Source organism: Olea europaea, chromosome 2, assembly GCF_002742605.1.
Source record: "Olea europaea var. sylvestris chromosome 2, O_europaea_v1, whole genome shotgun sequence".
In the NCBI taxonomy this organism is placed as follows: Eukaryota; Viridiplantae; Streptophyta; class Magnoliopsida; order Lamiales; family Oleaceae; genus Olea; species Olea europaea.
In genome coordinates this window covers 3,200,249-3,226,992 of record NC_036238.1, presented here as the reverse complement: position 1 = coordinate 3,226,992, position 26,744 = coordinate 3,200,249, and the positions used below count along the sequence as shown (strand labels likewise).

Below are 26,744 nucleotides of genomic sequence, written 5' to 3'. Positions count from 1 at the left end.
GCTTTAATTCAGTGACTAAACTAATAATTATGCTATTGTTTGAGATCCATTTTTATGAAAGAATGCACTTTGGAATTGTAGATTTATGAAAAATGTATGGTTAAAAATTAAGAAATTTTTTTGTATTTGCGTGTAATGTTATTTTACTGAAAAATGTATAATGGAAAATAAATTTAAAATAAATAATTTAAAAAATGGACTCAAACAAGGGCGATAACTACACACAAGCGATCAAAATGTTATAAAGCAAATTTAGTGACTAAAATGAAAATTTTGGCAAGCTTCGGACCGGATGTTTACCAATATCCCCAAATTCCCTTCCTAGGGCAAAATTCTTTCCTGTGGGAATTCAACACTTGGGATTATCTTAACCATCGGATCAATGGTCGTTGTGTCAAGAGAGGCGATCCAGATACAGGTGGTTCTTCGCATTTAAAATTGATTAATGATTGATTCCTTTGGTCCGCATGGAGCTACACATGAAGCTAGCTCAGGCAGTCCACGTTCTGAATCACGATACCCAATCGTGTAACCGCGTTGCTGCAAATCAATGGCTGGTTCAGTTCCAGCAAACCGATTCAGCTTGGGACATTGCCACGTCTATCCTCACCTTCGACCATCACGAGCCATTTGTTTCTGGTTACGAAGTTGAGTTTTTTGCTGCTCAGATTCTGAAGCGAAAGGTGAGCATTTTTTCATTTCGTCACTTTCGAAAATTTTGGCTTTAGGGTTTTAGTTTTAATAACATGATTAATTGGTTTTTGGGTCAACAATACGAAACTTTTGTGCTGCAGCAGAGGTTTAGGGCCGTGCTATTGTGAGGGACAGTAAGGTTTAAGGCCATAAACTTCACATGTTAAGGGTTTGAAATGCATTAACTTCCATTTTTTTTTGGGAAATATAATTTAGTCCTTTGAGCTTTGATGTACAAGAGTCAGTAAACAATTCACCAATGTTATTCATTTCAAAATCCCAGCTCTCAAGATGCATTGATAAAACCAGAAAAAGTAAAATATGTTCAGAGTTGCCGTCGAGGTGGAACTAACACCTAACACAACTTGTTATATGTTAGATCATGTTTCTAATAAGGGAACTAAAGAAGTGGTAGGCTCATTTGAGGGAATCTTGACCTCCGTAGCCAAGTTTTCGAAGAACCTAAACTTCCAAGATAAACACTATCTTCGTAACAAAATAATTTGATGCCATTTTTCATTTATCATTGTGCTTAAATACAAATATGAATTAGAACCACAACTAAAGTTGTTGTTCCATGACTCAACACTCTCTCTCCTAAGAAATAGGATACTAGAATTGCACACTCATATTGGAGAAAATTTTGTTTAAGAACCCAATGACACTATTTAACTTATTCGAAACATAACTAGAAACAAGACTAAGCACTTTAACATTCCCTCCCCATGAAAGCTTCCCTGATGTCAAGGATAAATTTAAGAACAATGGTGTTGTTCTCTTTGCTTCCAATTGATTATTAAATTTAAATAAAGCTTGGGTCTTTTCTGAAAATGCTGTGGAAGGGGAATTCAGTAACTCCATAAATCTGGTAAATGATAGTAACATTGTCAAGATCTATTTTGTTTGGGGAAGAACAAGAACAACGTCTCAAGATTGGTCTCAAGCTTGAAAGATCAAAGCATATAGATCTGTTCCACGAGCTTTACTCATGTGCTAATTATTACGTACGCATGGCGACGCACCAGCCTTATCATTGAAAAGCAGTAAACATTTTCTTGACTTCTTTGCCCAATCAAATATCTAATGGAGTTTGGAAACACCATGTAGAATAGGTGGTGCAATGTCTCCTACCTATATGCCATAATCCAAACCGAATTTCTGCTCCTTAGTTGCCAGTCGTTGTTCTTTTCTTATGAATAACTCTTGCATTTACACCAATTCAGCATAAGTGCTTTAGCCTGAGCTTGTTGTTGATACAAATTCTCATGGTCGACTTCTAACCATTTTCACTTCTTTTCAGTATGAACATGTGCGTGAATAGCATCACCTTTGGTTGTTGACTTGAAAACAACCCGAGTTTTGCTTCTAACATCTTTTGCGTTGCATTCATTTTTCTAAAAATTTTATATAACAAAAGACTCCTTTTTCTCTATAGCTCTAGTTGTTGCTTCATTGCTAGGATATGCTCCTTACTTTATTTCCCAGCTATCATACCAATTGTTAAGATTGTTCTTCCGTTGAGAGAATTTGAAGAAGATATAGGCTCATTTGAGGGAATCTTGACGTCCATAGCTAGGTTGTCAAGGAATTAAACCTATGAGACAACTGCTATGTTTGCAACAAAATAATATGATGCCATTTTCATTGATCATTGTGCTTAAATACAAAAATAAATTTACCTACAGCTTGTTCGATGACTCGCACTATCTCTCATAAGAAATAGAATACTACAATTGGAGACTCAAATAGGAGAAAATATGTCTAACAATCCACTAACACTATTGGACTCATTCAAAATAAAAGTGAAAATAAGAATAGAGAATAAATATTAATTAACTAAAATAAACCATAACGCCATAAAACTTATTTTACTTGCTTGAGTTGGCTCTGACTGTGTATAATTTCTCTTCACTAGACTGGTTTCTCCCTACAAATTTAGAAAATTTTGCATATTTCATCAGTTGAGAAGCTTGTTTGGTCAATTTTTGCTTTATTCTTTTTACTTTGGTGTTGATTTTTTGTTCCTTTTTATGTTCTATGCATTTGTATGGGAAAATATAAACCTTCCTTTGTGGCAAGCATGATGTTATTTTGTCTCCTTACAGATCCAAAATGAAGGACGCAATTTGCAGTTAGGAGCAAAAGATGCTCTGCTAAATGCTCTTCTTTTAGCTGCTAAAAGATTTACTTCAGGTCCTCCTCAGGTGATCAACTTTTGACTTGAAATGTGATTTGCTGGTATTGAACTGATAATCTCACTTTCCAAGTCATTGTAAATCAATAAAGTAAATTTTTCTGAAATATTTGCTTTATTTTCGAAGCAGCTCTTAACACAAATCTGTCTTGCTCTCTCTACACTAATACTTCATGCTGTAGAGCATGGAAAACCTATCGAGAAGCTATTCTACAGTCTTCAGAGTTTACAAAATCAGGATAATGGAGACATTGCTGTTCTAGAGATGCTCACAGTCTTGCCAGAGATTATCGAGGATCAGAATGCTGATTGCAGCTTAAGCATTGCTTGGCATTATGAGTATGAGCGCGAGGTTTCACTACTTTCTGCTGCAAGCATTTCATCTCTCATTTTCTCTGGCACATACACATTGCCTTTGGGTTCTTTTCTCATATAAACATTCTTTTCCTATAGCAGCTTCTTGCATATACTCCAATGGTTCTTGAGTTCATACTGCAGCAAAATGAGAAGATCTTTGGCAGTGGTGCTGAACACCATGACAGGAACAGAAAGATATTGCGTTGCTTGTTAAGTTGGGTAAGATTTTATTAAAAATTTTAGGTTTTTTCTTTCTGACGGAAGTGGAATTTGAAGTTTCTTAAATAAAAAAAATTCTATTGAAATTAGATTTGTAGTCAAATAACTTGAATGTATTGAATTTGATGGTTAGAAAGTGTGCCTAGCATCTTCTTATATATGTAAAATAATCTTCTAGCCATTATAGTGTAAGGAATATAAACAATTTCATAAAAAGAAAAGAAGACAAAAAACCTTAAAGAGAGAATTCCCATCTAAGTAATGAAATAAAATCCCAGCAAAATGGGAATACTAGCATCAGTAATCACTTCTTACATTGTCCTACATTATTTTCTAAGCTAGGAAAATCATGTTGAATTGGACAACATCTGTTTTCCGAGATTAACTAATGAAAAAAAGGAATGACAGCGAAGTATTTTACATTTCTAATTGGATAATTCACCTTAGACAACATTACTTCTAAATTTCACACTAAGGAGTAATAATTATTCCGTGTTAGATTGAAAGTATCCCTAGGTAATCCTTATATTGATCTCTAGTTTAAATACATGATTTTTGATTAGTTCAATAAAACATACTTCACCATGTACTATGTATTCATGCATATTTTGCACTAAATAATCTCCATTTTCCTGTAGAGCTGATCTTATTGCTTTCAGGTTCGAGCTGGGTGCTTTTCGGAGATCCCTTTAAGCTCATTGCCAGCTCATCCAGTTCTTAATTTTGTTTTCAATTCCTTGCAGGTAACGCATCTTTCTAGACATGATGTTATTGAAGGTCTTTTGAAAATGTTATGCATAACATGGTTATTCATGCCTTCTTTACTGGCAAATAGGTTTCGTCTTCATTTGATCTGGCTGTTGAAGTTCTTGTTGAACTCGTGAGTCGACATGAGGTATAATTTTATCTTTAGGTTCTTTCATTTGCATAATTTTTTGACATAATAAAAAATTTGTAGTAAGATTAAATATCAAATGTCAGTATGATGCTTTATAGACATGATACAACATGATCTTAAACTGATCCAGTTAATTATCATAAGTGACACCTGACTAGGGGCTAGCTACTACATTAAAATTCCTTGAATACAAATGATGGCCACAAGCTACAACACTATAGCAGCGCTGCAACTCTATGCTTCCACATCATAAATCTTTCAAGATCCTGTCCTAGGTCAAAATGAATATGTAAAATTACCAGTCCATCTCTATTATTCTATGTACTCAAGAAGAAAATTCTCTTCCAGTACCAGCAACCATCGTGGCAAGGCTCAAGTCATTAATGAATGACCTAAGAAGAGGTAGGGGGGACAGCTTACAGCAACAATGAAAGCGAATAATGACAATCTAATCCCCAAACGACCTCACACCCCTTGTTATCAACTAATGTTAAATCGTGACTTGCATTTGAGTTTGGGAGAATTAGTCTTTCTTTATTAGAGTATAGTATAAGATCCAGTTGGAGTGGGAATTCAAACAGAATCAATTGAAAAGCTTGAACATAATGAATGCACAATTATTGGGTGATACATTTTTTTCGTAAACTATTAACTCTTAACTAGGACACAGAAGTGGGAAAGCTTTGATATTGCTTTGTTCATATAGACATAGGAGGAGATTCCCAATTTTAGTATCTTCTAATCACGATTTATTGTAATTTGACCTTTTCTCTGGCAGGGACTACCACAGGTTTTGCTATGTAGAGTTGGATTTCTCAAGGAAGCAATTCTTATTCCTGCTCTTAACAGTAGGGATGAAAAACCAATAGGAGGTCTTGCTTGTCTGATGTCAGAAATTGGTCAAGCTGTTAGTGTCTAATATATATTATGCATTCAGTTCATTAACTTTTTCCAGATATCATTTTGATATTGTTTAAAGCTTTCTAATTCCCACCTTGAAGAAAATCATTCCATATTCATGCCAGAAAATGATGATATATAATTATAGCATTGTTGTTCATTATTTCCTTTATATGTTTGTTAGGCGCCATCTTTGATTGTCAAAGCAAGTTCTGAAGCACTTGCGCTGGCAGATGCCCTCTTGAGGTCAGATTTCTTGCCTTCTTTTCCAAACATAAGTTCTCTCGAGAGGATATATTGCACAATCTTCGTGGTACACTTATTCCAAAAGAAGCTTTGCATATGCTCTTGTTGTGCATGTGGCTCATATAGAGTGGAATACAGGTCTTAGATCAAATGGGCCGATGTCGGCGCTGAGTGGAGTGAGGAACGGAGCGACGGTATCGGCTTTGCGCGGGTTTAATTCACTGTTTGATTATTAGGGACGCTGAATGGGTTGGGGGTGCGGGGACAACGCCCTTGCGGTACGGTACAGGGGTATTTTCTGTACGGACCTTAAAGTCTTATATGAGCCCAAGCTAGAGTTAGTATAAATAATATGTTGTAACCCTATTTTTACCAACTGAATAAAGAAATCTCTGTTTCGCTCTCGTGGATGTAGGCACATCGCTGAACCACGTAAAATTCTTGTGTTGATTTTCGTTTTCATCTCTTTAATATTGCGCATAAAATCCAATAGCTCTAAAGCTTTTCGTTGATGTAATTTGTTCATTTAGTAGCTTCCAGGAAAAATAATTATTTAGTGACAAGATAGGAAACAATAAATGAACTCAGGTCGTCATGGGAGTGGGTGGAAGAAAACACAATCAGCAATTTGCATTTTAGAGTGGACACATGCACAATGAAGGTATTGGCAAAATGGCATGGAAGCAATTTGTCGGAGCTTTTCTCCACTTTTAGTGATATATATTTCTGTCACATCCAGAGTGTATTGATTAAAACATTTCATTTATAAGCTTGAATGATTTGGAATGAGGGAAAGATGACAATTGAAGTTGAAATGGAACATCTTTTGTAGACAAGAAATGGGATGGGAAAATGATTTTTATTTAACTTTTTTGGGTTTCATTCATAGCTAAAAAAAAAATAGTAAGCTGTTAATGAATTTTTGGGTGTCTATTACTGGGACTCTTGTAATGGATTTTTTATTGGTTGAATGGGTTCTCAATAATCAATAGGTTGGCTTCTATTGGTTGAATGGGTTCTCAACATCCAGTAGGTCGTCTTCTCTTGTTCATGTCTAGAAATTGTTCTTGACCCTCTCCTTTATAGCACTGTATGGCTATATGTGCTTGGCTAAACTAGAACCAGTCTAGAGAAGCCGATCGTTATTTCCTTTACTTCTTACAGCTTTGGTCGTAAATGTGGTCCAGCCATCAAAGTTGAAAGATCTCTAAAGGATGATGGGATTGGTTCATTAAACATCCACTTGATGGGCTTTGATCTTCCAATATGTTTTACTTGTTAATTGCAATCTACATAATGTCCTCTAGATGCGTTTACATTTTTCTTGTATAAATCATGCCAAAACTGAATGTGTCTTGATTAATATCTGTTTTTAGATTGTCTAATATTTTGTGAACATCATAGTTTTTCTGTGTGAATGAGTTGTGCCCCTATTGTACCATATCATTTAATTCTTCAGGATGAACATGCTTTATTTACAAAGCTTATCAGCAAGAAAAATCTTGAAAGTACTTAGTGGAACTACTTCATTTAACACGTGTTATTTTGTATGTTAGCAGTTGTGTGGCATTTCCGAGTGGTGACTGGGAGATCGCAGACTCAACTTTGCAGTTTTGGTACCTTTGATGTTTTTGTGGTGCTATATAATAATCACCTTGATCATAATGTTGCCCTTCTAGGAATATGCACTTTCATGTGTTTTTATTTAGTGCCTTGAACTTGTTTCATTTTCTAGGTGTACTCTTGCAAGCTACATTCTTGGACTTGAAGTGGATAATGCAGAAAATAGGAAAAATTTAGAACGACTTTTTCCTGTTTTCTTTGCATTGCTTGATGCTCTTTTTATTTATTTAGAATTTAGGCTCAATGATAATCAGTCCTATATATCAGAGTACAATTTTATCAATAGAAAAAGAAAAGGAAAAATAATAAAATTCTATTACTAAAAGGAAATATTAATTCCTAACTAAACTAGACATAAGCTATATGGAAATATTTTCATAATTCATAGTCTTAACTTTTCTGTTCCAACTCCCACCCACCCATCCCAAGTTTGGCGTATTGAACATGTCCTACTTTGATGGATATATATTTATAGAACGACCCACTTCTAAAAAATCGTTGTTTTAACTCTGATTGCAACTCCTAGTAGTAAAGGCCTCCCGTCTTTACTAGCTTCAATTGTCTTCTTGGTTAGATGGTCTTGCATGAGTGGTTACTTGAGGCATAAGCAGTAGAGGACAATAAGGCTTAAGTGGTAGCCACCTAAGCAGATTTCTTCATCTTTTCAGTTTGTTTATTTTTTTTAAACATACTAGTTAATCAAGAAATTTCTAGCAAACATTAGTTGTGTTTATAGCGCCATGGCAATGGGTGTAATGCTTGGTAGAAGGGGCTGGAGTAGCTAGTTGTGGGTTATGTAAAAGTTTTGGCTGAATGATCTTCCAGTTCGGGATGGCTTTCATTATATAGAAATAAAGCTATAGGTAAGAGAATCATACACACATGTTTGCTTTCCAAAAATTGATGCCGCTGTCTCGTCATGGCCTTAGTAAACACATCAGCAATCTGAATATTAGTGGTGACATGTGGAAGAGAAATAATTCGATCATCATAAGCCTTTTGTATGGAATGACAATCCACCTCAATGTGCTTCGTCTGTTCATGAAACACAGGATTAGCAGCAATTTGAATGACACTAGTATTGTTGGCATGAAATGGAGTAGGTTCAAGTTGAGGGTAACCAAGTTCCGTTAGAAGACCTCGAAGTCAGACAATCTCAGAGTAAGCAAATGACATAGCTCGATACTCAGATTTAGTGAAAGATTTAGAAATGCGATCCTGCTTCTTACTTCACCATGAAATAAGCGCATTCCCAAGAAACATACACCAACCCATAATTGAGCGACGAGTGTCCATACATCCAGTCCAATCGGCATCACTATAACCCATTAACTTTAGAGAGGAGTTGATTGGAAAGAAAATACCCTTGTTAGGTGTACCAATCAAATATCTAATAATACAACGAATCGCGGCTAAGTGAAAATATCGTAGGGCATGCATGAATCGACAAACTTGCTAGACCGCAAAAGAAATATCAGGTTGTGTAATAGTAAGATAATTCAAACTGCCCACTAACTGACGATATAAAGAGGGATCAGAAAGAAGATCACCCTCTTCCTTGCGTACTTCACATATACCTCCAAAGGAGTGTCAACAAATTGACCATTCCGAAGTCCAGCCAGTGTAATCAACTCTTCTGTATACTTATGTTGATGCAGGTAAGGCCCTGTTGGAGTTGAAAGCACCTCAAGACCTAGGAAATACATGTGTCACTAATCTCAAGAGTCATAGAATTCTAGAGCCATGCCATAATCATGGAATCCTCTTCATCCCAAGCTTCAAAATGAGGATCTCCTAGTTTCGTCCCAATACTCGTGAGGTAGTTGATCTTCTCTTTTCCTTTTAGCACAGTGCGAACAAGTTGAGACCATTTAAAGTAATTTTTTTCCATCTAGCCTATATGCAGCTTGGATATTCCCCATGTTGGAATCGAACAATCTCCTCCAATTGTGTTGTAGCAACCGTCTCTACAATCTCCGACATCTTCCAACCAAAAAAAAAAATGATCTCTAGGCAATTAAGGCACCAATAAAGGTTGGCAAGGATCACAAAACTACAAGCAATGAAGGCCGAGTAGTCAAAATAACAATTCTTCCCAAAAAATTCTAAGCCTTAGGGCTTTGATACTATGTGGTAAAATGAGAATAATGCTTTTCCTTTTTGTATTCAGTCAGAAAACAGAGGCCTTTATAGGCTAGATACAGACCTAGATCAACTAGCTAAAAAGGAAATTGATAAAATATTCCTAAAGAATCAGGAATCATACTCTGACTACTACCACAAAGTCATGAATTAGAATTCCTAGGATTTACATTACTTTACAACTAAATAAGAAACTAATAATATATATATTATTTTCCACAATATTGATCAATCATATATGTAATAGTACTATCATATCAATAGATGGAAAAGAAAAAGAAAAAGAAAATATAATAAAAATCCTATTAAATTCCATGTGTCCTATTTTAACCTTTTTGTTCCAACTTCTTTTTGCATCATCATATGCTCTTTGTGGGAACTGGTGGCTAGGGTACTAGTTGCCTGACCCATCTTTGCCATTTTGAGAAATTTCATTTTTCCTTTGGACTTTTGGAAAAATTGCTTAATTTTCTGTAGGGTTTTAATCAACTAAATATTTTTCCATCCTCGGTACCTGAAATAGAAAATTGATTGGATTCAAATTCTTAGTTACAAAAACCAAGACCTTGTATTATTGAAATTGGGAATGAAATCGGGGGAACAAAATTCACCAAGTCTCTCTTTACACAAGTTTTAGTGTGGATTTTATGTTACAATTTTTTTCCCTATGAGTAACTAGATATTAATTCTGTTTAAATCTGTATATGGAATGTTCAATTGACTGAATAAAACTTAGCCCCTAGTCGTTATTTGGGAAAAACAATGTTTTGAATAGTGATTTTTGGGAGAATGTATGGTTAAAAAGTAGGGAAAAATTTTAGATTTATATACAGAATATTTTATTGTGTGAATATGTAGTTGAAAATGAGTGAATATGTAGAAAAAAGAATTTTCAAATAATGGCCATCAAACAGGGGCTTAATAGCCTATGAACCTTTAATATTGAAACAAAGGAGAAAAAAATGAATGCCTTTTAAAAATCGTTCGGTTGATGTAAAATAACGAAACAAAAAATAATAATAAAAAAGTGACGAGAAATTAGGTAGGGATTCTCTACATTGACATTGTAAATGGTCAAAGTTTGGCTGAATGATTTTCCCCGTTCGGGATACATTGCATTATGTAGATGGATATTACCAACATACATGGTAATATGATACAATTTTAGGTAAATTGTAATTACTACCTAAAATATAACACATATATAAATATGGTAATACCGTAATCTTCATTGTGATTATCAAAATCTCCGTGATCTCAATCTCAATCTTATTGACATCTTCCACACATTGATGCTGGATGATCAAGAAACATCAATTTGTTGACAAGGGATTGATGACGTCGAGCCATTGCCTTAGTCAACATGTCAGCGATCTGAACATCAGTGATGATATGTGAAAGAGAAATAATGTCAAAGTTTGGTTGAATGATTTTCCCCGTTTGGGACACATTGCATTATATAGATGGATATTACAAACGTACCACGTAATATGATACAATTTCAGGTAAACTGTAATTACTACCTTAAAATACAACACATATAAATATGGTCATATCGTATTCTTCTTTGTGATTATCAAAATCTCCGTGATCTGTGCAACTTGGTAGCACGCTTGAAAGTAAAATAATTCATGGGTTCTTTTGTCGACGAAAACACTCTTTTCAAAGCTTGCTCCCCATTGATGGAAGAAAGTAATGAGTGTTACCAGTCAAATGAATAAGAGATGATCTTATTCTCTTAAATAGAGAAATGACCATTGCCTTATCTATGGTTTTTGGCTCCATCTCCTTTGGCTTCACCTTTGTTTTATGCTTAGCATTCACTACAAAAGTGGTTGGCTTATGTCAGCTGACCACAAACTCAAAGTTTTTAATCCTGTAAGTAGATGCAGATCTAACATATATTGATAATACACTAATCTAGGTATTAAATCTTGTATTAATGTTTATCGGAATTATCTTTATATTTTTGCAGAAAAGTGAAATTTTATGAGTGTCCCTTAAAAGACCAAAGACAAAAAAGACTTGGTCCTAAATGCCGTTTGTTTCTCTCATTGATCAATTTTTTTATCCTCTATATTGAGATATCGTACTTAGCACCTGTTTTGCTCCCCTCCCCCCCCCCTCCCCACCCACTTTGCTTCTAGAAAGCTTAAATGGACATTTCTTGATCAATGAGAATAACTGTTGAAAATAAGATTTAAATGATATAGACGTTGTTCTCTTTAACAACTTAAACTTTTATATTAAATGGTTTAACATGGTATCAGAGCACTCAAAGGTTTGATTTGAGGTCTCACCACTGCCGATCTGTTATAGCATGTGTACATTGTAAGGCTTTCATGGAAAATACGAACCTAACTTACATGTGGGGGGATGTTGAAGCTAAAAATCAAATAAAATGCACGGGGTCCTCTCTAAGAGCTTACACTTTTAAATTAAGTGTTCAATGCAAACTTGTGACTTTCATTCTTTGATGTCATTGTGAAGAGCTAATTAAAATAGATTAATGGCTAGCTATGCATATAGGGTGAATTAAATTGTAGGGACTTTTGAGAACCACTTTCCATTTTGAATCTCATTTCTCACAATTAATAACCGAAAAACCCTCACTTTGGATGTTTTTGAGGTTCCTGTATTCAGGCATTTGATCTAGTTTAATGACCAAGGTACCTATTAACTTTTAAAAGGGCCAAATATTGCCCCCGTCCTAGTTTTCATTACCTCGTAGCAAAGGCACCCCTAGAATATTACATATATGTGTGAACAAGTTTTAGCCCCCATTTTTTGCAAATGAAAATGGGGGGAATAGTATTTTTTTTAAAAATGAGTAGTTGAAAAAGAACGGAAAGTTTTCGGTTTACATGTAATATTATTTTATGAAAGATTGTGTGGTTGAAAATAGGAGAGAGAGATAGAATGTAATGGAATGAGATTCAAACGGGGGCTTAAGGGGCGGGAAATTTTATAAATGGTTAATAGGTTTTCATGAACCTTTTGCCCAGGTCGGGTCTTCTGAGAATTGGTGTTATGATCTCTTTTTGTTTACTTATTTATTTATCATAATCATCATCTCTTTCCTTTTTCTTTCATAAGATTGAATCTTGTGTCAGCCAGGTTGATGATTCCACATATAATGATGATAGTAAAACTGTTGACCTGCCTGACAGCCTCGTGCAATTTAGGATGAATTTGATGGAAATTTTGGTCGATATATGTCAGCTAATACGATCTACTTCATTTATTCAAAAGGTGATGTATATTTCATTGTGCAACTCTTATCCATTTAGATAATTTCATCTGTTAACTTTTGAAATTTGAGCATTTTGACATCTTTACAGAAAATAAGCACAGTGAATTTTGTTAGTGTACATAATGGAAGTTTTCTCATTCATGCATATATCAGATCTTCGCTGGAAGTTGGACGTCTTCTGGCATACATATTCCTTGGAAAGAGGTGGAAGCCAAATTATTCATGCTTAATGCAGTGAGTGCAGTGAACCATATCAAATAAAAAAAAAAAAAAAGTGCTTATCTTGTACCTTTTTTCCTTGCCTGCATTATTGTGCAGTGTCACACATTTACTGGAAGATTTTCAGTGCATACAGAAATTAAATACGGGCTTTGTTTCAGGTTGCTGAAGTGGTTCTTAAGGAAGGACAGCCTTTTGATGTCTCTGTTCTTATGCATTTGGTGACAATTTTGTCCAGTAGGACTTGTGATGCCCGCAAGGGCTTTATGTGCCTTGTAAGTCTCATTTCTATGTTAGCTTTCTTTCCTGTCTTGATTCTTTTTATTTGTGAGCTGAAAGACGAATTAAAAATAAATAAATAGAGAATAAGACTATATCTCTGCTGCTTCAGTCTAGGAGCAACTTTATGTAAGTTACAGTATGCAGTGACTTTCTAAATGCAGTTTCCTTTGAATTCTATTCCTTCTAGGTATACAAATCGCTTGCGGATGTTACGGGTTCCTATGCCAAGTGGATATCAGCTTCCCAAAGCAACACAAGACCATTTCTGTAAATGCTTTTGCATATGAAGAAAGGATTGCATTTTACACCTACCGTAAAAAGAACTAGAGAAATGAATTTGCTATTAAATCATTCTGTTTACACGGAGCACTGTAGTAATGAATTGTAAATTGTAGCACTTGCTCTTCCTTTTCCATTTCTTATCCTTCATTTGTCATTAAGGTATTTGACTGGCTATTTTCAGACTATTTCTTGCGAATGGGATATCAGAACCTGTTTGTTCGAATGCTTGTGCTTATGCATTTCGCAAATTATGTGAAGAGGCTGCTGCAATGTTGTGTGAACCTTCCAATTTGGAAATCTTAATTTGGATCGGAGAGGTTGGTCATGATGGATGCCTGTAAATTAAATTCATGTGTTCAATTTCTTTGGGGTCTATTTTTGTTTTTTCGAATATCTATAATCATATGAATCTTCATTGAGTTTAATTGATAATGTAAGTTTAAGAAATCTGTTCACTCTCAGAAGTTTAAGTGTACCTTTATACAAAGAATATATTGCCAGACTATGCATGAGAGAACCTTTAGAAAGCATTCATGAACACTGAATTTGAAAACTGAGTTAATACTTGTTATAATTTTCCAGCCCTTGATTTTGGGGAAACTGTTTGCTTGCAAAGCAATTATTTCTTGAATTCTAAATGTGTTGGGCACACTTATTGACAAAATTGTCTTTAGGGATTGGAAGAGAGGGAATTGTCCTTGGAGGATGAGGATGAAGTAGTCAGTGCCATCACACTAGTATTTTGCTCCATCCCTGATAAGAAGCTGATGAATAATTTGTTGGCTAGGTTGCTGTCTCCTTCTTATGAAGCTATCGGAAAACTTGTAAGCTTTTCCTATAATGCTATCAAATCAACATACTTTCTATTTCCGGACATGTACAAAGGCTGGCACTAGTTCAATTTGCATTTAGTAGTAAACATAATCTTTATATTTCATTTGCATTGTACTTCAATCGCCTTTTCTCTTTCAGTCTAAGCATTGACAGGATCTCTCGTAATTATTATATCATGTAATTTTAGTGCAAGGAGCTGCAATTTACTGTTCTATTCTCAGTTCTTAGTTGCCTTCCATTGTGTGATCTTTGACATGCATGCATCAAGTCCTTAGCAACCTGGCTCCAAGAACTTGTAATTGACCTTACACCTTTCATTCTTCAAAAATTAGGAGCTTCTAATAAATATTTACCATTTTTTAATACTGTTTTAGAATGTTAATTCCGTCTTAAGAGAGATCAGAATGTGCTGAAAATTTCCAGCTGATCCTTTTCTGTTCCTGAAGTAATGGCCAATTTATAATCAGGGCATGTGTTTTGATGAGTGAAAGTAGCAATATAAATATCTATAATGTATTATGAAGCGATCTGAATCCCTGAAGTGCTGGAGCCAAGAATTTTGACAGTGAAGGAGCTGACTCTGAAAGATTAATTGTATCCTTACTAAGAATTTTTAGATATTCAATTGTATCTATTTTAGTTTGAATGATCCTTTACCTGTTTGTATAGTCACAGAAATCCAAATCTACTAGAATAACATTCACCTTCCTAAATGAACTCATAAATACCCTCATGTTCTCTTCTTTCAAACCCTCTTGATATTGTAAATGGGATGTTTTCCCTTAGAATAGGAAGTCATTTAGGATAATGGGGGGTTAACACATTGAATGGCTTAAATCTTTTCTTTTGGCCCTAAATGGTTGCCCACATATTTAAACTGAAGCAAAATAAATGTGAAAAGATTATAAGGAATGCCCACTCCACCTCTCTCTCTTTTTTTTATTTTTTTATAAAGGTAATCAAATGTTTTATTAATTATTAAAGGATAATACACCTTGTGTATTATCAATTTAAACCAGAAGGGAACATGAAATTGGGCAACCCATCTATATGACTAGTAGCCGCAGCATTAAACTAAGTATATAATGTCAAATAAAACAATTCTCTAACCTGCTCAGTTTTCCATATTTGATCATTAAAACAGTACCATTTCTTTCTGTCCACATACATCATACGATGCAACTCGGAATAAGGTCCTATATGAGCTTGCTATCCTTATCACAAAAATTTCATCTTAATGCCTTTAACAAGCCTTCCATATGCCTCGGCAACACCTGATCCATGTGTCGAGATACCAGAATATCTTATTGTAGCAAATGAGCAGCATTACAATGTAAGAATAAGCGATCAATTGTCTCACCATCCCTCCTACACATAACACCACTTTGTAACATAAAAACACCCTTACTCAATGATTATTCACTGTTAATACCTATTCCTGACCACCGTCCATAGTAAAAATGCCACCTGTGGAGGCAATATACATTTTTACACCACCTTCTAGGGGAATGAACTCTTCATAGGTCCCAATAAGGATCTAAAATAAATGCCGACTGAGAAAATATTATCCCATGTCAACTTCCGCCTACTATAATCACTCTTTCCAGCCCCAATGTGCATCTAATACAAAGATGTCAAAAGCAGCACATAATTATCCAATTCCCAGTCCTGCAAACCCTACCCAAGAATAATATTCCAACTGAGACTCCCATTATGTATATCTAAGACACCATTCACCATAGCAGACGACACCAACGCAGTATGATATAAAGAAGGAAATCCCACCCTTAGTGGTTGATCTCTACACCAACAATCATCCCAAAAACTGGTCGTATTACCGTTTACCATCACAAAAGTCAAAACTATTTTGAAAGTTGCTCCACACTCGTCGGATATGCGACCACAAATTCACCCTATAAGAACCACGACTCCCAACCGAGCATCATATCTCCTTTGTAACACCATATTTTGCCCATATAATTTCTCTAAAAGACTTTTGCCCTCTACTCCAAATTGCCACAACTACTTACCCAACAAGACATTATTAAACAATACTCCTCAGTCCGAGACTCCCCAACCTTATGATAGAACAAACTGCACCCCAATTAACCAAATGTAATTTCTTCTCCTTCCCTAATCCTTTCCAAGGAAACTCTTTTTGAATCCTTTCTAATCTTTTTGCAACTACAGCAGGAATAGGAAATAAGAATGAGAAATAAGGAGAATCGACAGAGTGGACTTTATGAGAGTAAGACGGCCTGCCTTTACATATACTTCCAATTCGCCAGCCTTCTTTCCACTTTTTTCACAATACTGTTCCAAATATGTATGCTTTTAAATCGTGCTTCTAAAGGAAGCCCAAGATATGTTATAGGTAGTTGCACAACTTTGCAACACAATATAGCAACCGACTCTCCCACGTTATCATCATCTCTCACTGTGATAGCCTCGGATTTTTCTAGATTTATCTTCAATCCAAATACAACTTCAAATCACAGAAACAAATGACGCAGGTTCCTGAATTGCTCAGTATTTGCATCACATAAGATCAGCGTATCATCTGCAAATAACAAATGAGATATTTGCTACTGAACAATCATAAAGCCCTTTAACAAACTTTCCTCCACAGTCTTCTTAAGCATCCTACTGAAAATCTTCATTACAATAACAAATAGCAATGGAGACAAAGGGAATGACAAAGGATCCCCTTTGTCTCAATCCTCTACTACTTCAAAAAGAACCCTCAGGAGTGCCGTTCACCATAACTAAGAAAGAAACTGTAGAGATAAAATTGAATCCACTGGCACCACTTATCTTCGAAGCGACAGCACCTAAGCATATACAAAAGTAATCCCCAGTTTATGTGATGAAAGCATTCTGAATATAGAGCTTACATAACATTTCTGGAACTCCTAGGCATAGTCTTGAGTCGATGCATTCATTTACTATTAAGTATAGAATCCAAAATATGGCTCCCTTTGATAAAAGCATTTTGAAACTTAGATATCACTTTTTCTAACACCTACTTTAATTTATTTGCCAAAATCTTCGCAATAATTTTGTGCACTCCACTCACTAAACTAATAGTGCTAAAATACTTAGCCCCTGTTTGATGCCCATTACCTGAAAATGAAAATTGGGGGAATAATATTTTTTAGAAAAATAAGTGATTGAAAAAGAAAGAAAAGTTTTCGATTTACGTGTAATATTATTTTATGGAAGATTGTGTGGTTGAAAATATGAGAGAAAAATGGAATGTAATGTAATTTAATTTAATGGGGATCAAACAGGGGCTTAATATCTGTTGCTCCCGATTTCTGAGGAATCAGCACAATAAATGTAGCATTGGAGCTTTTCAAGAACCTACCACATTGGAAGAAATAAGTAAGGACATCTACAATATCGATTGCACCAAGCCTTATACAATGAGAAAGAGAACCCGTCTGGTCTTGGAGCCTTGTCGTCATTCATGCTAAACACCCTTCCTAATTTCATCCTCCCCAAATTGTCTCTCTAATTGGCATCTTCCTGAATAATAGTAGAAAAATCTAGCCCCTCTAACTCTAGTCTTCCAATCAAACTGCTCTTGATAAAGTGGTTCTTCATAACTAACCTCATATACCTTCAACATAGTGATATAATTGTTGCGCTTGTTGGAATTAACGACCCTGTGGAAAGATTGAGTACATTGGTCTCCCTCTTTTAATGACTTGACCCTAGATTTCTGACGCCAAGCAGTCTCCTCTAGCTCTACAAACCTCTTTGTCTCTCCCCTTAATCTCCATGTCTTAACCTCTCATTACTTACCAATCGACGCTCCGCCTATCCAACTTTTCTATATCTGAAAGATGTTGATTTTTGTGATAGTTAACATCTCCCACTATTTCCTCATTCCACCACTTTAGATCCCTTTTTAAGGCCTTCAATTCTCGATCCAGCACATAACTAGGGAGACCCCTTGAAGTTATAGGATCCCCACCAAGTCCTACTCGCTTCCTAAAACCTTCTACTTTTAGCTACATCTTCTTAAAACTAAAATGCCTTCCACTCCACTTCGCATTTCTGAATAATGAAAAAGGGAAATAATCTGAATACACCCTCCTTAATCTCCTCTGAGTGATCTCTGGGTACTTAGCCTTACACTCCCCACATACCAAAAACCAATATATTCAGGATAGGACAAGTTGGTACCTATTAGATGACCAAGTAAAACCTCCCTAATCATAGGCAGATCCTCCCACATATTCTCCTTGATAAATTCGAAAAGTCCTCCATAGCCTCTATTGATTTCCCACCAGTAGACATCTCAGTAGGAATTCGAACCACATTAAAATCTTCCCGGAGGTTCCACCAAGCCATCATTCAAGCCAACTTATCTCACAATCCACCTCTACTCTGATCAACATTAGACCTATAAACTCCTATAAACGTCCAATGGAAACTATCCCTAATATTTCTAAACAAAAGCGATAAAGAAAATAGCTATTCACTAACCTCCTCCATATCAAAAATTAATAGTGTCTCACGACTAGCACACCTCCTCAAGCCCCGATGACCCCGTAAACTAATACCTAAAATGCTGTCCCCCAATAGGCCACTCACTACAGCCCTCGAAACAACCTTCAACATTTTTTGTAAACATGCAAGGTCAGTCCCCGTCCCCCTTAATAGATTTCGAACCACTAAAATTTTCCCAGCTTCATTAAGCCCTTTCATGTTCCAACTAATTATTTTTTGAAATCATCTTAACGTTTTGTGATCCCTTCCCATCCGTCCTCTCCTTGACTTGCCACCCTTGACGTCATAATCAACCGAACATTCAAGCCACTTAAGCTCACAATCACCCTTTCTTGTCTTGCCAACTGGTGTACACATCCCGTCCCCTATTAGCCTCCAGTTCCTCAAATAATTGCAAGAGCCTATTTCATACACGGCGTGACACAGCTACTATCTTGCTGAAGTCCAGAATTTTTTGATGAGCCGAATTTGATGGTGGAGTTCTGACGTCAAGTGCACTAACTTTCGCTCTCCTTGAGGCTTGTATTAACTTTTCAATTGATTCTTCTTGTTTCAGATTGAAGAAGATTATGGACATTATTTGAGGCAACATCCGTCTACTTATACTCTACTGATGAACTCTGCAACAAGAGGGCTATATAGGTTTAATCTTGTTGTTTCTATGAATTTTCATTTGTCAAGCATTTATACTTCTCCCTTTGATGTGAGCACTTAAGATTTACCTTTTTATTGCTTTTCTGATATTACCTTGGTTTTGAATCAATACTGTATAGACCATGCCTCTCTATTTTACATAAAATATGGGAGAATATAACGTGTCTCATTCATCACCAGATACCAAAAAAGGGGGGAAAAAGGGAAAAAGAAAAATCTTTACAGATGAAATATTGAAGGTGAACTTGTATATATTACTTATGGCCTATGATATTAGCATGAATTTGGAAAATCAAGTCTTTTATGCATAGTACATTGACATTGGCATTTGAATTCTATCTTATCTATTTTCCTGTATTTCAAAATCACAATCATTTAAAAAACAATGATTGCTTTTATCTTATTTTTTTGGCTTGTGTTTGTGGTTATCTATGGAAAGTGAGTTAAACTTATTTTTGACTATTTTGATAATTTTTTAGTGATAATTCAGCAATAATAAAGGTATGGAAGGAGTACATTCTATTAGTGCTCTTCTTACATTCTATTAGTACTCTTCTTTTCTGCTGAAGATATATTCTTGTTATCTGTTTGCTTAAATTATGCTTTTGAATAACCTTGAGAACTTATATTAGCAAATATTTTGTAATACATGCTAACTACTATTATTTCAACTTGGGTATAATATGAATGTTATATACAGTAGGTTGTGTACGGTTGTGTGTATGAGTACACAGTGTTTCTTGGGAATTGTCCACTCATTGAAAGTGGAATTTATAGCACTGAGTTCTTTGTCAATTTAATTGCCCAAACGTTTGAGAAATTGGTTTGAGGGTTATAGTAAGTTGAGGAGCCAAAACTGTTTCATTCCATGGGCTTTGAACAGTAACAAAGTTGTTTTTCGAGAATTTGAATTATTAGGTCGTAAAAATAGAGAAAGAACGATTTTTATTTATTTATTTATTTTTATTTTATAAGTAGAGAAAGAATGATTGGTTTATATCTTAATGTAGCCTATAACAGAATAAGGGTAGAGATTACAGGTAAAGGAGGAAGGGCAGAATACCTGAAGAACTTCTGAACTGGAACTAGAGTCAGGACTAGAAAATGTTAGACTGGTCAACTTCAAGGTTACTCTGAAGACTAGGTACTCCTTGAAAAATCATGAGTTAGGTTCTGTATACATTGCTTCTTCTAGTTTTGATATCTGGAAGGCACTTCCCCTTTTTATACAATCTACGTTTTTGTACCGGCATGAACATTATATGTTTATCCGTTTGGCCTCAAATCTGATGCTGAACCTTTTAATTTGAGTACTGTATAACAAGCTAAACTTTCCCAATAAATTTCTTGGTTAAGTCTAGCTTTTGTTTCATGTTGCTTGAGTTCAATCAGAGAATGGGACGTCATTTGAGAATTATTTAGTCACAGGATGCAAAAAACAGCAAAGATTAGGACTGGAGCAGAATAATACCCTCTAGGGTCAGCAAATAGAAAATTTACAACTGTCTTTCTTTGTCATTGTCCATTGTGCTTTCATATTGAGCTTTCCCATAGCCTTTGTTTGCTTAGCTTTATGTTATATTCGTTTCATAAATGCATCATAGATAATGGGCTTCCTGCTCATTCTCTAGCTGGTTTATTACAGGATTGGAACCATATTCATTCATCTTGCAACAGATTTATCTCCTGTTATGGCTTCAGATGATTCTGCCCTTGCTTTACTAGGGATATTTTGGCCAATGCTTGAGAAACTTTTTCGATCGGAGCATATTGAAAATGCAATTTTGTCTGCAGCTGCTTGCAGGGCTCTCTCACACGGAATTCAGTCATCAGGTTTTTAATTTCCATTTATTTGTATGTTTGATAGGTCATATATTATTTATACAGTGCCAACGGAATCCATAAAGACACGAGGTTTGATGCACACTGCTCATACACCATTTTCGTGTTACATAACTATTAGGAACACGTATCGAATATAGTGCTTCCAAAATAAAAGAAAAAGGAAAAGAAGAGAGCTTTGTTCCTCACAATTGTTGGCAAATGCAGCGCAAGAGTACCAATTATTCATGGTGATCAAGTTTTTTTCAAAACAAAAGGATTACGAGCGTTTATAGGCCCATAAGAAATTCTGCATCGAATGGAATGCTTTCACTGTAATGCTTCTTTTTTCTTTACACTTGATAGTGCTCAAAAGGTATCCATCAATTGGAAATCTTATTTGTTTTTGGAACTGTAATGGGGTCTTGTGACTTGTAGGGCTCTATTTCCCTCATAAATTTCTTATTTCTTTTAATGAAAATATAAGTGAGGATATTGCAATCTGTTATTAGTAACTTCCTAATAAATTCTATGAATGTTGAATTTTTAAGAAACTTTCTAATCTTTGCGTAATTCCTGAAATTTCTGTTCTCAAGGTTTCCTTTGGATAGAAGAATGTTATGTTACTACGATAGTAAGGACCTTATTGGAAGGGTAGGGAAATGGTTGGTGCAAATAAATATTGACCAATTTATGCAGCCCGGAGAATAAGTGAGGATATTTGTAATCTATTATTAGATGCTTTTGTGGCAACACATTCTGGTTTTGTACATAGTTTGTTGAGTATAAGTTATGACTGATTTGAAATAAAGGTGAAATTTATTATCCAATCTCACTAAATTTGAGTTGGTTGAATTTCAGGTCAGGATTTTACAACACTCTTGCCAAAAGTGCTTGATTGTATCTCAACAAACTTTGCAGCATTCCCTAGTCATGAATGCTACATAAAAACAGGTGAAACATTAATAGTACTCTTGGTATTCATTAGTAAAATCGGGGGAGGGAGGGAGAGATGTGATGAACCTTGACCCTTTTTTCTGTCTCTTGTATGGCGGACTCTTGCCAGCTTATCCCACACATCTCTTCTTTATGACCTTGTGGCACTAAAAAGTCTTTTCTTGTTCTGTACATAAATGAGTGCTTGTTCTTACTCAAATCACCACTTTAGCAAACTAACTTATTTTTGAGTTTATCACCACATGTAGCAGTACTTTAGAAAGTGGAGCTGACCGTGTTTTTCTCTTTTCGTAACACCTTTTTTTTTTTTTTAATAATTTTTCCCATTGCCTTAACTGTTCAATAGTCGTGGCTTATGCAAGGTGTGGACTCTATATTGTAGGGTATTGTTGTCGTGCATCTCAATTGAACAATTTATTTGTTGGTTTCTTCTTTTTCTGCTTTCCCCTTTCTAGCTTTTCATTCTTCTTGTTGCCATTACTTTTTCCAGCATCCATTGTTGTTGAAGAATTTGGCAGTAAGGAGGAATATGGATCTCTATTCATCAGTACTTTTGAACGATTTACTTGTGCACCATCAGTATTGGCTATTACTTCTTCATATATATGTGATCAAGAGCCTGACTTGGTCGAGGCATACACAAATTTTGCATCTTCATATGTGCGCAGCTGTTCAAAGGTGGTGTCTCCATTTTGTTCTCTGTATGTTTAAATTTCTGATTGCTTGTGTTCATGAAAAAAATTGTATGAGCTGATTAATACATTTCCAGAAGTTTGACTCCTAATCTCCTCAAACTTATCTGATAGTCCGTTTTAGTGTATGTACTGTTGAAACTTTCATATATATTTCAGGATGTATTAGCGTCTTCTGGTTCCCTTTTCAAAGTGTCCTTGCAAAAGGCTGCAATATGTTCTACAGCGATGCACCGTGGTGCGGCACTTGCAGCAATGTCATATTTGTCATGTAAGCCTTGTAGAATAAAACATATTTTATTTCACTTGTTGTATAACATTTTGGTTGAATTAATCCTCAATTTCCAGTCTCGATCACTCTATAACACGAACATGTGGCATGTTATTGATCCGCATTCCATTCATCCTTATCTGCAACTGAATAAACCATTTTGTAACCATGATAGAGTTTTGATAAATTCGTATTTTTTATTTTACCTTTCCAGGCTTCTTGGATGTAGGACTTGCTTCTTTGGTGGAATCTATGACATGTATATCTGAAGGATCTGTGCAAGATATGGTGACAAGGGTTATATCTCATAGTGGTGAGGGTCTTGTATCGAATCTGGTGTATGCCCTGCTTGGTGTTTCTGCAATGTCAAGGGTAAAGTCTAGATCCTTAAATTTCTGAAGTTTAGGTTTATAGAGAGGAAGTAGATTTAGTAAGGCCTTGTGCCTTTGTTTTGTTGAACATCCAACTCTGGCCTGGGTGACAGATGTTTATAGATTTTACGTGCCATCCCAAATTGCTTTAGCAGTAGCTAGCTTATAAAAATATGAACGGGATCTTATTAAAAATAAATCTGGAAATCTTTGAATTAAAATATCCTAGATTGCTTTGTACATACGTATATTATGTGACATGTTAGATGTATATGTTCAAGGTATGGTCGAGAGAATGGCATTTTCTCTTGCATAAAGTTGATTATTGTTCTTTCACGTCTTTACCTTGGAATTGTTAAACAAGTGCTCGATCCCGAGATGCATTTTTTATAATAGACAGCTGGCTGGGTACCCATATGGTTTTTTTTGCATGTGAGGTGTCTTGGCATTTTCATTCTTTAATGATGATTCTGGTTAAACTTAGATTTATTGGTAGCCATGTACCTTTTTTGCACGGAAGGTGTCTCGAAATGGAATGCTGGACAACTACTCGTCTAAATAAGTAGAATTTTGACTGTTCATCTTGGAAAAATAAAACATGCTTTTTATTATTCAGGCCAAATTCTTGGTTCACACTGAATGAAGAAAGAACTGCCACATAAATGATCCGTGATTCGAATACATTTGATTGCTCTACTAATGCAGCTCTAATGATTTATCGTCCATAGGAGTATAATTCAAAATTAATTTTCAGGTCATTCAAGTACCGAGTTGGCAATGCCATCGTTGTATGATGAAATTTTACATTCAATAAAAGCTGTAGAATTGTTATTTTTTTTCCTCGTTTTGGTTCCGACTGAAAAAGATAAAGGGACAGAATATAATTTGCCATTTTGTGCAGGTACATAAATCCGCAACAATACTCCAACAATTGGCTGCAATGTGCAGTTTAAGTGAAAGAACAACTCGGAAGGCTATTCTTTGCTGGGAACTTTTACATGGATGGCTATATTCTGCGGTCTCTATCCCGCCCCTCTCTCTTCCCTCCTCNCATTTTCTTGATGTGAGTTGTCTAGTGTGTGAAATTGCTTTGATCTTACATATTACTTCTTTAAGAAAAGGTTTAAATTCACCCTAAGGTCGTTCCTCTCCAAGTGATTTTTCTTCTGAAGGAGCTCAAACTGCAGTTTGATTCCCACAATCTCTCCCCCTGGCTAGAAAACAAAGAAAATTCTCTCCACCAACAAAGAACAGACCTACCTGGATTAGTGACTTCCAGTTTATCTCTCTCTGAACTTGGAACGTGTTTATACATGAGTTACTATAGACTAAAATTAATTTTTCAAGGAACAAACTTCAATTTGGGTTTAGCTCGTCTCCTGACTGTAAGGCTCTTCTCGCCATTTGTGCTACTTGAGCCTCCAAGTAAGTGAAAGTCTGTTTCCTTGTCGATATTCACTAGAGGTGTTAGGTTTACTTTTACAAGTGCCTTCCCAAATGTTTTGCTGCAAAACCAGCTATACTCACGTTTTAGATCTTTTCCAAGCTTTTTACTCGAGTGAAATCATTCCTAGTAGTTTATGACAAAATGATATTCCAGCACTCCCTCCCTGCCCAATGCACTCTTTTTATGTGGATTTTGTTCGTTAACAGGTGGACACTCGGTACCATAAGATTGTTGATTGAATGATCTTTACTTAGAACTTCTTTCTATTCCATGGAATCCTTGAGTACTTTTCCACTCTTCCCGACCTACTTTATTTATATACATTTATATCATCTTTATTTCTCGTTTCTTCTTAATAAATTATAATCAAACCTACCTACCTAAATTCACTTCAGGACAATATGCATTTCATCTGTAAAACATAGATCCTTATGATTTCAATGTGTTTGTACAAAGTTTTAACTTGAATTTGTTATCTTATCTCATCAACTAAAATTATATCATCATAACATGTGCAGGGGACTTCATCTTGGATGTCCCCTGAGTGCATCCATGATTAAATCAAAAAGTAAGGATCCAGGGTAGTGCTTCGATACAGCTCTTAGGAATAGGAAGTTTTTGCTACTACAGCTTGCTGTTCTTATAATTGCATCATACAAATCTTAAAAAATTATTGTTCTAGCACCAACATAAACTTTCATTGGGCTCTCTATAGTATATTTTTCGCCAAATCCATACAAATCATTAATTTTTTCTCTGTTATTTTTAGTCAATCTCTAAAGTGGTAAAATAGCTTCTACGGTAGATTATGTAACATAAAACCAAACTGGTTTGTGGGACCTTGAATTGCATTATAATCTTATTCAGTCACTTGTTTTGTGCATTTACAATGTTTGTAACTCAGCAGTCAATAATGTATTTTTGCCTTTTTCTTATGAAATATGCATATGGTATGAACCATGCATGTATAATGGCAGCCTAAGAAGCACGGACACACAACACACGGACACGCAATGTTTAAAAAAGGTAGGACACTAAGACAAAGTCGGCACTTGGGTTTAAATATAGGAAGCACATGCAATGTAGGACACAACTTCGAGTAGAGTCTGTAAAGTATCAATTTGAGTGTCGAAAACTTGGAAAACATATAAATTATAGGATACTAAATCTGGCTTATCAAGACATGCCTTGGAGTGTCCAAGAAGTTAGGCATCGGATATGACACACTGCATTAGAAGGGGTGCTCATACTACATAGATGTCAGCAAAACTTGAATTGGTCCTTCCCAGTGGTCTTATGCTGTTGTTGGTAATCAAGCAGCAGGTCCTTTACCTGAACAGCTTTTGACTACTTACTTTTGACATGTTCTAAGACAATTTGAAATATTTCTCACTCATTCATGTTTGGAATTTACCCTTTCTTTAAGATTGAAAGCTTGAGGTAATTTATTTCAGGTGAAAATGCTGCCTGCTGAGTACCTAAAACAGGGAGAAGCTGAATCTCTAGTGCCTGTTTGGCTGAATGCTCTTGTTGCTGCGGCTTCAGATTATCTCGAGAGCAGACAATCTGGAGGGGGAAACAATCACGGGCATATGCAAGGAAAAGGGGGACGGGTTTTGAAGCAATTAATTAGAGAATTTGCCGACAATCATCGCAATGGCCCAAAGTGACATGATATGATATATTTTCCTCAGTCAAACACTGATTCATTGCAATTCACTTGAGGCTATGAATTTGAAGACTCTTATCTAGAGGTGAAGATGCTGTGCCTGAGCATGGCAAAATGTTGAGGCATGTCGCGAGACCTTCAACAGAGATTAGTGGCGGTCTGAGATTTTTGTACAGTACGCTCCCCCCCCCCCCCCACCCCC

At 35.6% G+C, this 26,744-nt stretch overlaps 1 protein-coding gene across 1 annotated transcript; it reads left to right on the top strand.

The window, feature by feature from the left end:
* The first annotated feature begins 272 nt into the window (after positions 1-272).
* On the top strand, positions 273-26,744 carry LOC111408849 (transportin MOS14). The gene is made up of 24 exons (XM_023038662.1): positions 273-683; positions 2,799-2,897; positions 3,018-3,239; positions 3,344-3,463; positions 4,123-4,206; positions 4,299-4,358; positions 5,140-5,268; positions 5,446-5,507; positions 7,067-7,123; positions 7,243-7,368; positions 12,386-12,524; positions 12,679-12,759; positions 12,906-13,019; positions 13,214-13,293; positions 13,490-13,625; positions 13,983-14,132; positions 19,217-19,302; positions 20,960-21,147; positions 21,997-22,089; positions 22,583-22,770; positions 22,944-23,055; positions 23,270-23,427; positions 24,328-24,444; positions 26,328-26,744. The coding sequence occupies exons 1-24, from the start codon at positions 468-470 to the stop codon at positions 26,541-26,543; spliced, it is 3,033 nt and encodes a 1,010-aa protein (XP_022894430.1). The 5' UTR covers positions 273-467; the 3' UTR covers positions 26,544-26,744.